The sequence below is a fragment of the Rhagoletis pomonella genome, unplaced genomic scaffold, assembly GCF_013731165.1.
Source record: "Rhagoletis pomonella isolate Grant_MI unplaced genomic scaffold, Rhpom_1.0 Rhpom_scaffold_00003, whole genome shotgun sequence".
Taxonomy (NCBI): domain Eukaryota; kingdom Metazoa; phylum Arthropoda; class Insecta; order Diptera; family Tephritidae; genus Rhagoletis; species Rhagoletis pomonella.
The window spans coordinates 89,792,070-89,804,709 of NW_023458557.1; the positions used below are offsets into that span (position 1 = coordinate 89,792,070).

The 12,640-nt window shown below is 42.8% G+C and overlaps 2 protein-coding genes across 2 annotated transcripts in view; both read right to left on the bottom strand.

Moving 5' to 3' along the window:
• Window positions 1-1,456: 1,456 nt before the first annotated feature.
• The window catches only part of LOC118735739 (beta-1,4-glucuronyltransferase 1), a gene marked incomplete in the record, with an annotated part of 305,895 nt that continues 294,711 nt past the window's right edge, over window positions 1,457-12,640 (bottom strand). Inside the window, 5 exon segments of the mRNA XM_036465678.1 lie at window positions 1,457-1,737; window positions 2,283-2,592; window positions 2,681-3,109; window positions 3,168-3,667; window positions 3,744-4,109. Of these exon segments, the coding sequence (XP_036321571.1) occupies window positions 1,540-1,737; window positions 2,283-2,592; window positions 2,681-3,109; window positions 3,168-3,667; window positions 3,744-3,941 (1,635 nt within the window).
• LOC118735740 (transcriptional regulator ATRX homolog) lies at window positions 4,143-5,890 on the bottom strand. Its single transcript, XM_036465679.1, has one exon. The coding sequence runs from the start codon at window positions 5,780-5,782 to the stop codon at window positions 4,361-4,363; it is 1,422 nt and encodes a 473-aa protein (XP_036321572.1). The 5' UTR covers window positions 5,783-5,890; the 3' UTR covers window positions 4,143-4,360.

Here is a 12,640-nt window from a genome sequence, read left to right on the forward strand (position 1 = left end):
TTAAAATAATTACGGAGACTTTTTAAAATAAATAGGAAAAATATATAAGGAGAAAAAAGTGCCGAAGGCTTCAACGATCTTGAGACTTTTACTGGATTGCCACAGATATGTATACATATGTATGTATTCATCTCCTTGGAACTTTAAAAGGACTTCTCAATCTCAGGAATCAGGCCTGTAAGCATACGTTTCCTGGAGCTTCCGTTAATTGATGTATCTTTGTGGATACATACTTATGTACATAATATTGTTGTCATCATCAATTCAAAACACCCTAATCGAGATTTTTTAAGAAATGTAGTTTTTTAGATATTCCGCCACTTGGCTCTCATAAAAAATTTTCAAATAGGCTTTTTGTTGTGATGGTGACGATATATGTATGCAAGCAATTCTATTAAAAAAATTTAATTAAGGTCAATGTACGTCAAAGTTTGAAAAGAAAAAGCTCTGTAGGCTTAGCTTGAAAGGTTGAAGGTTAGCAACATAGGAACGCAAGAAAAATACAACTACTTTAGGTTAAGTTTTAGATGACAAAACAAAAAACAAAGCAAGAAAATCGTTAAGAGCTAAAACTAACATAACAATTAAGCATAAACACTAAAAAAACTATAAATTAAAAATATGCGCATATTTTAGAAAATATGTAGCTTTGTAAGTGCGTGTGTGCTGTGTATACACTTTAAGTGATTTATACGTTCTTTTAACTTTTTAAAAGTAAAATATTTCTATATTTTTCGTGTGACTATTCCGCGCTTAAGTTGTTTTCTGAAGTAAAATGCATACATTTTTTGCAATATTTTTCGTCTATTATACTACTATTTAATTAGTCATACAAAAATATCTAAATTGTTTTTCACATTTTTGTTTAATGTTTTTTTTTTCGATTTGTAATTTTTTATTTTGGGTTTATTTTACTTCGTAAGTGCTTGGGCGTTTTAAAAATAAATATGTATATATATTTTTTTTTCGTTATTTTTAATAAACTGCTGTTGCACATGCACATACACATCTACATACAGTTTTGTTTAAATAATACAAGCAACTTTTTAAGTCTTGAAATAATAATTATATGACAGTAATAAACGCATACTGCCGCAATCTAACATCATACAAATCTTTTTATACAACACTAAATTGCAGGAAAAACGGCATTATATGTAAATGCCAATATACGTCCCTTTTGTGACACACTTTTATTCATATTTTTAATATACAAAAATATTTACGCGTTTTTTTTGTTTCAATTTATACAAAAAAAAAACAATCAAAATTGAAATAGTACTATAAAACATGTTTACAATGCGTTGGCTCGAATCGACGCTTCAAATTGATATTTTACTTATCGTAATTTACTATGAATTATGCTGGCAAATATCTAATTGTAGGTATATAACTTTTTTACATCATCGTTAATGTTGCGCTTTCAACGCTGTTCGTCGCTCAAAAAAATAGTATCTTGAATTGTAGTAGTAGTCTTTTAATTCCATTCTTATTAGAGCCTAAAAAAGTTTTTCAACTTTTTTGCCAATTTATTAGTTACTATACGATGCATCCCTGTCGCACACCATACATTATCTTCAATTCCGGATAAATGATTTTGCGTATAAGTTGATTCGTTTTACCCGCCAACATGGCACGTCGATTATCTTTTTGTAGTATTTTGATGCCTGGTTTGTGCACAAGGAAGGCATTATCTAAAATATGGAATTCGTAGTCTAGTACGCAGAGCGCATAGCCCTAAAAAGAAAACAAAGAAATTATTATTTGCCTAATAATAAATTTTTTGTACTTTTATCTATGAAATAATCCCGTATTTTTAAGTTTATAAGCCTATTTTAAAGCTCCTTTATTTTTTATGAATAAGGCTAATTGTATGTATGGGTTGCATAATTATAAAACCGCCACATATTAACAAGTATTGACTATTTATTTTTATTTTATTTAATTTGAATTCGGTTAGGTTAAACTGGCAGGCCGAAGCCACGCAGAGACAAGTAGGTCCACAGCGATGCCTTTAATTTCAATTATTTTTATTTACAAATAAAGTCCTTTCTTTAACAAACACCATACAAATCCGCTCTTCAAACTTTCTGCAAAAATAATAAAAATTCACCGAATTTTCACAATTTTACACCCTTTTTAAAGAATTTTTGGAAAAGTTTTGCGCATGCAGTTTTATAGCTCATTCAATTTGAGTATAATATAAAAATAATAAGTCAAAATTTGTTAATATGTGGCGGTCTTATAACTATGCAACGTAGTGTATGAAACCTCTTACTCACCTGCGTCATTTTATCACTTTTACCCTCCCAACTCAGTCGTTCATCATAGTGAGGGTCCGCATGCGTACCAATGTAGATAGGTTCCCAATGCCGGAAATATCCAGTACGCTTGCCTATATGGAAGACACTAAGTTCCTCCGTTTCGTTGGCGGCCATCCATTCTTTGGACTGTGGCACGCCATGACAACTGGCACAGACACGCTTATGAAAAGGTATCGCTTTGCCACTGCGCAAGTACTCCTGCAATTCGGTTTTGTCGCGTGGCACGGTCACATTGGCTTCCACCTCAAAAATGGAGAGCGGAAAGACTCTGCAAATGAGAATAAAGTGGCACATTCAATTTTAAAAAATTATCAAAATGCATATACATACATATGTATATTCATTTTGTTACCCACCTTGGCGCTTTGCGTTGCAGATACGCTTCATTCCGTGCAATCATCTCCAGGAATTTTTTCACTAGCCCTGGATTTGGATACAACTCAATATCCGATGCTAGTATAAAGTGCGTTAAGGCAGCATCGCGCGCTATATTTCGACCAACATTCACTGGATACAATAGCTTCTTTTGTGACTTATATAAATGCCCGGAGCTAACATTGAAATAGGGTGGTGGCAGCGTGCAGTTGTAGGGCGTCTTCAGCACTTCCGATTGCTTCACTACCTGCTTGGGTATGTGTTTTGTGCTAAAGTAGAGATGAAATGTGGTCAGACCGCGTACTAAGTGACTCCCAGGCAGACAATTACGCAAGTACTTAATGGCATCAATAGTTGGCTGATAATCAGTACCAGGTGTGTGCATGGCAATGCTAACGGGCGCATTCCAACTAAAAGTTATATAAGAATTTTTTATGAATATTTACACAACTTTCACTAGATGCTTACCGCTCCAACAGTGGTATGAGATTATCTAAAAACGTGTAATCCGCATGCGTTGTATACGTAATTGATTCGGTACACTTCATCGCGCCATGATCGGCGCGCACGTAATTTTTGAGCACCCAGAAGTCACCGCGCTGTAAAATCTCCGGTTTGTAGTCACGTTCGTAACAGTTTAAAAGTGTTTCCAGCCGTTCATATAAGTCTTTTTCATCACCGGTAACAATATAGGCATCGTTAGCGGTAGCATTTACAAACCCAGCTGACTCGGCAGTCCCACTGACAGCGGCAGCAGCGCCATTATTCCCTACTACCGCCGGCACAGCCGGCGAGTCTGCGGCGCCAGCTGTGTGATTTTGTGCAAGTGGTGCGGCAATATCCCCAGGAGCAGCAGGTACCGACGCAGTACCACCAGAAACGTTGGCCCACGGCGGCGGCGCTTGCAGGTCATTGGATATGAGTGGAGGGGGCGGAGGTGGCTGCAGCTTGTCTGCGACAAGTTGGTCCTGTAATAAAAATTAGTAAGTATTAATGTTCATATATATGATAAAGCATAACTTTTTATAAACATAAATCTCTTACGCTATTCGCTAATTGCGTTGGATCTAATCCTCGCTCCTGTATAAAAAATGTATTACTGCCAGTAAAACCGCTGCCATTGCCAATCATGACATGACTGCATATGTATAGGATGACAACAATATTGATGAGTATGCTACATCGGAGCAGCCAATTGCGCCGCGTGAACATTTTCTGGCCTAAAGGTTCGAAACGCACCATTTGGATTTTAGGTACGGCAGTGGAGGACTAGAAGTTACGTTGTTTCTGGAAGGAAGCAGGTGTTGAAAAGCTTGCAATCGTCTCTTCGAAGAATGGGGAAGAGGCTTCCCAACACTAGTCTTCGACGGCAGAATTATATTGGGTGAGAGCATTAACTACAAAGTACACCTGCAAAAAACAAAACAAAAGCAAATTGTTAGAGTAAAATATAAAAAAAAAACGTATGTTAAATAGAAGAGCTCTATTTCTGTTTTGGGCGTTTCCCGCAATTTCCACATAAACACTCAGCTAATCAACGGCATAGGAAATAATATTTGTATCATGAGTGTAAGCAATCGTTTATTAAAATGTATAAGCAAAGTTTATACTGTTAAAATACATACATATGTGGTAACAATTTTAATTCAAACTTTTTTAAACTACTTTTTCTTGAAGAAATTCATTATATTTCCCTGCTTCGTCTTAGCAGCCGCCGTAGGAGTTTGCTTTGGTTTACTCCCTTTGGGATCCGCTTTTGTTGGCGTTTTCTGTCGTGTAGTTGCTGGTCCGTTCGATTTCGAGTGCGATTTCTTCGACTTAACAGTTATAACAAAGCCGTCTTCATCCAAATATGTTTCCGATTTTGGAGGCGAGTCTCCTATCTCAGCTACAGCGGATTCCTCAAGTTTTCCTTGCTTTTGCTTTGGCTCTTCCTCTTCTTCATCTTCCTCCTCATCATCCGAGTCCTCGATGCGCAGACGTTTGCGGCTGCTAGTCGCAGCTTCTTTCTTGTCGGCATCTTCTACTTTGCGCCTCAGCTTATTCAGTTCTTCTTCCTCGTCAGAAGATTCAACTTGCACTTCAACTACCTTCTTTTTATTTCCCAATTTTTCCTCGATTTTCTCTTTTTCCTCCTCGTCTTCTGAGAATAGTTGCATGGAACTATTGGCTTTTTTCTCTTTTTGCTCCAACTTCTCTTTAGTACCAGCAGGCTTCTCGAATTGCTTTTTGAAGAAGTCATTCACTTTCTTTGGAGATTTTTGGCGGCTGGCATCAGACGCGGGCTTATTAGAAGTGTCAGCTGCGTCTTTACTCTTTGGCGCGAAGAAGTTTCCAATTCCTTTTTGGCCATTGGCAGCTGCTGCAGCCGCTTTTTTGTCTTTAGGAGACACCTTTTTCTGGTCGGCGGATTTTTGTGGCGTTTTCTTAGTAGCATCTTCTTCAGTTGTAGTTTTGGTTTTGGTACTTTGTGTTGAGACCTTCTTGTCTATTGCCGCAGCCTTTGAGTTACCGGAACCAGCTTCCTTTTTTACTTTAGCACTGGTGGCATCAGAATTATCGTTGCTCTTGGTTTTGGTAAAAGCGCCTGTAAGGCCTTTAGCTGGCTTTATCTCCGGTTTAATTTCCACTTTTACTGCAGCATTAGTATCATTCGACTTTTCTAATGTGTCATTGTGTTGCTTATTTTCTTTCTTACGAGGTTGTAAGTCCTCTAATTTAACAGCGAACCATGTTACAGGTTTTAGATCCTCCGCTGGTGCCTTTGCGCCACCTTCAACCTCAACCGAATACAGTGCAGACTCGGCGCCCTTCAACTTATTTAGCCACTCCTCCAAATTAACTTCCCCCTTCACAATTTTAAACACTTCTTTGCTTGAATCATCCGCTTCCGTACCATGTATAACAAAACGCTTCTCATATTTGACGCCTTCCTTCTCCTGCTGCTTCAAATATTCCTCAAGTGTACGACTCACTTCTTCAAGTGGCAAATGATATTCATTTATTAAGTCAGTTAATAATACACGACTATCAAAATTAATTACGCAGTCGTTTAATGCTTCCATTAGTTTAGCAGCGCACATGTTCTTTTTTAATTGTAATAGTTGAAATGAGTCAAATTCAGCTGCGAAAACAAATTAAAAATCCGCGGAAACATCCAATTTTCTTGTAGCGCTCGTTCACAATGAATTTCACAACAGCGCAGCAGCTGTCAAAATGTAATGTGGACTTTGTCACATGTGGATGCCGTAAGCAAAGTATGCGGTGTGGATGTGCTCATGGGAAAAATGTAATAAACTTTCAAAGCAATTTATGTATGTACGTTGCAATTATGTTACTATATCGTTGCAGAACCAAATAAATTTGAGAATGCCATTAAATATGTATGCATGTATATCAAAACGAAATGAAAGAACGAAAAGATAATCAGGAGTTAAATAAAATATCATAAAAAAATAAATAATATATGCTATAATAAAAAAATATATGTACTAATGTAAAGTAACATTATACCTACACAATGAGCAAAAGAAGGTTAAACAACACGAAATTAAGATGAATAAAATAAAATAAAATTATACCAAATAACAAAATAAGAGAAAACCCGAAAATTTTTATAAATTTATGCACAAAAAATGGAAAGAAATTTTTTCCTATAAAAATTTCTTAAATCAATTTGCAGCTGTAACGGAAAAATTTGCCTGTATATTTACTTGTTCCAGAAAATGTACAGCAAATCAGGTATATTTTCAAGCAACAGAAATACTGCAAAATATTTATTGTGATTTTTGCTGAGAGCTGCAAACAGCCTTAAATTATTATTATTAATTATATTATATATTATTAAATAAAGCAAGACAATCCCCAATCCTTGTATACGAATTGCGAACTCAAGTCCTCACAAAGTTACCCCAGACATTAGTTAAAAACAATTCCAACAGAACGACATGAAAACCCTCGTTGTTGTTGTTGTTGTAGCGGCTACAACAACCCCGCCCAGATCGGTTGGTATCTCAGTCGTTGTCGTCAAGTTCCACTAACGGCAACCCTAGGAAGCGTGCAGCTTCTGTGGGATCTGTCCACAGGGACAGGGCCGTTAGGGTTGTCGGGTTTTCCGGGCATGCGAAGAGATGGTTCGAGTCATGTGGGGTCTCTCCGCATGCCGGACATTCGTTCGGCACATCCTCATTCAGCCTACTCAAGTAGGAGTTTAACCTGCTGCAGTAGCCGGAGCGAAGTTGAGCAAGTGTAGTACGTGTCTCCCGAGGCAGATGAAGCTCTGTCTCGTCAATGTCCGGGGGTGGTATGCCTAGAACGGCATTCACAGGTCTAGAGTCTACATAACTCGAGACTGAGTCCCTGTGAATGCCGTTCAGGGCCTGTCTGTACGCTGTCGGGTCCAGAGGTTGCTTAATGAACCTCTGGACTTCGTCCGTCAGTTCATATAGATGCCTCCTGACGTGCCTAGGCGAGGGCTCCTCTGCAAGCAGCTGTCTGTTTGGGTGGCCACTTCTGTGGCTCCCGATCAGGAACTGCTTGCAGAGCATTATGTTGTGCTCCTTAACTGGGAGCATTTGCGCCTCGCCGTGCAAGTGATGTTCTGGCGACATCCAGAGGCATCCCGTCGCTGTCCTAAGTGCCGTATTTTGTCCCGTCTGTAGCTTCGTCCACTGCGTCCTACTAGTCCCTGGCGACCACACTGGCGCTGCGTAGTTCAAAACCGGCCGGCCTATTGCCTTGTATGTTGCCAGCAACGTTTCTTTGTCTTTGCCCCAAGTACTGCCGGCTAGCGACTTGAGGACCTTGTTGCGGCTCTGTACTTTATTGACAATAGCGGTTGAGTGCGTAGAGAAGGAGAGCAGGCTGTCGAATGTTACTCCGAGTATTTTGGGGTTATTCACCGTCGGAATTGGTGCGTCATCGACGTGAATCCCCAGCGGTAGCCTGACCTCCTTCGTCCAGGTTGTGAACAGGGTCGCGGAGGATTTCGTAGGGGAGAGGGCTAGACACTTTGCAGTGGAGAAGCGAGAAAGTTCGGAGAGATAGCCGTTTACTTTCAAACACAGGTCATCAATTCCATTCCCAGTCGCCATGATCGAGCAGTCGTCGGCATAGGAGACAATCGAGACTCCCTCTGGTGGTTGAGGGAGCTTTGAAATATAAAAGTTAAACAGTAGCGGGGAAAGGACACCACCCTGAGGAACCCCCTGTTTTATTTTTCGCTGCTTACTCGTTTTGTCCCTAAATGTTACCGACGAATGTCGACCACTCAGATAATTTGCCGACCACCGTTTGAGCCTCTGTGGGAGAGAGGAGGCCTCTATATCTTCTAGCAGCGTGGAATGGCAGACGGTGTCAAACGCCTTTGACAAGTCCAACGCTACTAGAAGCGTTCTCTCACAGGGACGGTTGCGGTTAAGGCCACGAGTTATCTGAGTGTTTATGGCGTTAAGTGCTGTTGTTGTACTGTGCACTTTACGGAAACCATGCTGATGCTTCGCTGGGGTCAGGTGGTTTGTGAAGTACGGGAGTAGCAAGGCCTCAAGTGTCTTCGCTACCGGGGAAAGGAGTGTAATCGGACGATACGAATCTCCTTTGTTGGCGGGTTTCCCCGGTTTGAGCAGTGGGACCACTCTCCCCACCTTCCAGATGTCTGGGATAATGAGAGTGGCCATTGACAGGTTGAGGACCTCCGTTAGGTACGCTACCCCCGCAGGACCCAAATTTTTCAGCATCAGCATGCATATTCCGTCGGGACCCATGGCTTTGGAGGCTTTCGCCTTCCCGATGGCCACCTAAACTTCACCGCAAGTGAAAGCAAGGGGGGCACAATTTGTTGGCAGTTTGTGCAGCCTTCTGGTCACTCGACGCTTGGCTTTGTCTACCGGAGGATGCAGTATGAACTGCCGGCTAAAATAGCTCGCGCATCTCTCCGGGTCCGACGAAGCATGGTCGCCGAAGGAAATTTCGACTCTGTCTTCGTGCTTCGTCGGATTAGACAATGACCTCACGGTTGACCAAAGCTTGCTCACACCAGAGGTGAAATTACAAGTCTTCAGGTGCTCCTCCCACTTCTTCCGCTTATGTACGTTTACAAGTTGCCGAATCTCCGCGTTGAGATCCCTGATACGGGGATCTCCGGGATCGGCCTGACGAAGGCTATCACGCTCATCAGCTAGAACAGCCGCTTCGGCAGGGAGGTTTGGACGTGGGTCCGATATACATCCTGCCGGTATGAAGCGAGCTGCAGCAGCAGTGATAGCCCTGCGGAACTTACGTTCACCGAGGTGGACGTCGGTTGGTGTGGGGAGCGCTGCGAAGGTGTTTTCAGTAAACTCCGCGTAACCTTTCCAATCAGCTTTGGAAAAGTTGATATAGGTCCGGTGTTTGGCGGAGGCAAAGTCGGTTGGTTTATCAATCGAGATGACTATGGGTAGATGGTCTGATGCTAGAGTCAGCATAGGTCGCCACGTTATGCTGTTTATCAGACCAGCGCTGACTATTGTGATGTCTGGCGAGCTACTGCAGTTACCCATAATCCTGGTGGGTGCGTCGTCGTTCATTGTGCAGAATGTCGAATCGTCTATCTGCTCAGCCAAGTCTGTTTCCCTACGATCGTTTGACAGGCTTGAGTGCCAAAGATCGTGGTGCGCATTAAAGTCACCTACTACCATACGGTTTTCACCTCTGAGGAGCGCACCTATATCAGGGTGATATCCTGCCGGGCAGCAGGTGACAGGGGGTATGTAAATGTTAAATATTTCGAGCTCGACATCGCCTGACCGGATAGCGATGCCCTGACATTCTAGGGTGGTATCCCTGCGGTCGATGTCTGCTTCGATAAGACGATACTGCACGGTGTGGTGCGTGATGAACGCTAAGCCACCACATTATCTCGCTCGCGATCTCGACGGTGCACGTTGTACCCGGCGCAATTCAACAAAGTTGAATTGCTGTGCAGCTTCGTCTCTTGGACCGCAGCTATTAATATACCATGCCGACACATGAAGACGGTTATCTCCTCAATCTTGCTCTGTAGCCCGTTACAGTTGAATTGGAGGAGCTTCATGTGGTTCGGGAGACGTGTCGTGATGTGGGGTGTGAGTGAGGTGTATGTTCTTGCCGCCGTTGGCTGTGTGTGCTGCTGAGGTGGTTGCCGCCCTGTGGTGGTGGTGGGGCGCGTCGCAATTGACGTCTGCGACCGAGCAGCACAGCACGGGCCCTCGAAATTCCCCGTCCAATCTCGCGTGGTACGCAGACCTGAACATGCCCTAAAGTGGCACCAGCCAAGGCAGGTGTTGCACTTGACTGATGTCACATTACGGAATATTCTGGTCTGACATACCGTGCAGATTGTAGGGGGAACCAGGAGTTGTTGGCGGCGGCGTGTGGGTGGTGGTGCGGTTGTGTGAGTTATGTGGTCTGTGGTGGCTGTGGTACGGTCTGTGGTGTTATTATGTTGTTGTGTAGTGGCGACTGTGTGTTGTGGCTGTGTGAGTGTGTGGGGCTGCACGGGCGGACTATCGTTTGCCGTGGAGGCTGCTCTGTTTGAGCAACAGGGGGCCACGTAAGACGTGGTCCACTGTCTGTGTGTCCGTAGTCCCGAGCAGACCCTGAGGTGACTCCACCCCTCGCAGGCATTACACTTGACTGAGGTGGAGTTGTGGTGTAATCGTCTTCGGCATACACAGCAGGTGTATATTTCTGGCCCAGGGTTTGACTCGATGCCAGCCCTGAGTAGGAGAATGCGTAGTGAATGTTGCCCTATGGACGGACAACTTCTGAGATACTTCGCCGACCTAAACGGGGTCAGATCGCCGAAACAACAGCCCTCGTAATTATTTTTGTTGTTCTTGTAGCGGCTTACTTAACCCTTCAATCGCTGTCATCAAGCACATCTAACAGTAGGTGCAGGGAACGAGCTGTATCGACGAAGACAGACCAAAGGGAAAGGGATGTTAGTTAAATTGGGCTGAGTAGTTGTTGTTGTTGTAGCGGCACTACTATGCCGCAACCTGTGTCGTCAAGCTCAACGAGCGGAAGGCCCAAAAACGAGCTGTTTCTACGGCGTCGAACCGGAGGGGTGTTAGCTGAGTAGGATTGAGCTGACATGAGAAGCGGTTGTTGGTGTAATTGGGGGAATCGCCACATGCTTGGTAGTCATTTGGGATATCGCTGTCGAGTTTAGACAAGTAGCTACGGAGGTGGCTACAATGTCCGGACATTATTGCGATCCGCGCGAATATACTCAAAAGCTGTTCATTCACATCTGAGGCATCCCCCCAAAATCGCTTGCTAAGCATTTTGTTACGCTCCTTTACAGGACGCAGCATAGTTCAGCACCGGTCGGCCAATTGCCTTGCAAGGTGCCAACAACGTTTCTTTGTCTTGGCCACACGTGCTGCCGGTGAGCGACTTGAGGACCTTGTTGCTACTCTGTGATTTATTGTCAGTTTCGGTTGTGTGCGTGGAGAAGGAGAGCAGGCTGTCAAACGTAATCCCTAAGATTTCCTGGTTGTTCACCGATGGAATTGGTGTGCCATCGACGTGAATGCCTTCGTCCTGGTGGTGAAGAAGGTCGCCGCTAAGGTTTACTCTCCGTGCAGTATAGCTGCGAGAAAGTTTGGAGAGGTAGCTGTGTACTTTCGAGCAGAGGTCATCAATATAATTCCCGGACGCCAATATCAAACAGCCGTCAGCGTATGAGATCAAGGAGATTCTCTCCGATACCAGAGAAAGCTTCGAGGTATAGAACTTAAACAGAGGCGGGCAGAGAACACCACCCTGTGGAACCCGTTGCTTAATTCTTCTAGGTTTTAATGTTTGATCTCCAATTGACGACTTTTGACCACTGATACGATGTCAGACGGTGTCAAACGCCTTTGATTGGTCGAACGCTACTAGGACTGTTCTCGTACAGGGGGGGCTGGAGGGCGGGGGGGGGTTACGTCAAGGCCATGAGTTATTTGACCTGGACTTCACCGTTACTGCAAGTGGTGCACTTTCTTTGGGCAGTTTGTGCACCTACTGATTACTCGACGTTAGGCCTTATCCATAGAAGGATGCAGTGTAAACTGCCGGCTAAAATATGTAGCTCTCGAATTTCTTCAAGGCCGACAAGGCGGGACCATCGAACTTGATTTCCACTCTGTCGTTACGATTCGTCGGATTGAACTGAGGCCTTACGGTCGATCAGAGCTTACTCTATCTGGCTTTCACCTCTGAGGAGCGCACCTCTGCGATTAGCGATTTTCTGGTGTTTAGTAAACAATATACTGCTGTCCTTGTACGTACATATATCCAAATTATAAAACTCAAATATTTCGTAGTAGATGCCTACTACTTTTTAATTGATTCGCAACTTTTTGAACCTTGGCAATTGTTAGCCACTGCAATTAAGCTGTCGAAGATAACGAATTTTCGGGTTTTTATTTGCCTTAAATGTCTTCATGTATTTGTTTGCTCGAAGGTGTTATTGTGTCTAAGCAGTCTTTTTCGGTATTCTTTTTGTTTGCCCGCCTTTGATTGTATCCACTTGTCAAGTGTTTTCTGGACAATGATGAATTACTTATTTGCACTAAAAGCGATAATTTGAAATACCTTTATGTCACATCGATTGCTTTTTGCGTTGTTGTGATTAAGCAGATTTTAGTGAAATTATATAATGAACACACCATATTATACAATGTATATATGCGTGGATGATATTGTTTTATTTCTTTAATACATATGTACATACATATCGTTACCTTAATTCACAAGGGCCCGGCCCAAACCAACACTTTTTTCGAAACTGCGTTTTTTACAGATTTTGGTATGATGGGCGTGTGTGAATCGGTAACAAAGTTTGCGGTAAGTAAATTTTTGACAACTGTAAGGTGAATAAAATTTCAATAGCTCATGAGGCTAGTGAAATTTTTGACAAATGTATCGAAAATTTT

What these genes read in the sequence shown, in the direction of transcription:
- LOC118735740 (XM_036465679.1), bottom strand. Translation starts at nt 5,782, where the DNA reads ATGTGCGCTGCTAAACTAATGGAAGCATTAAACGACTGCGTAATTAAT.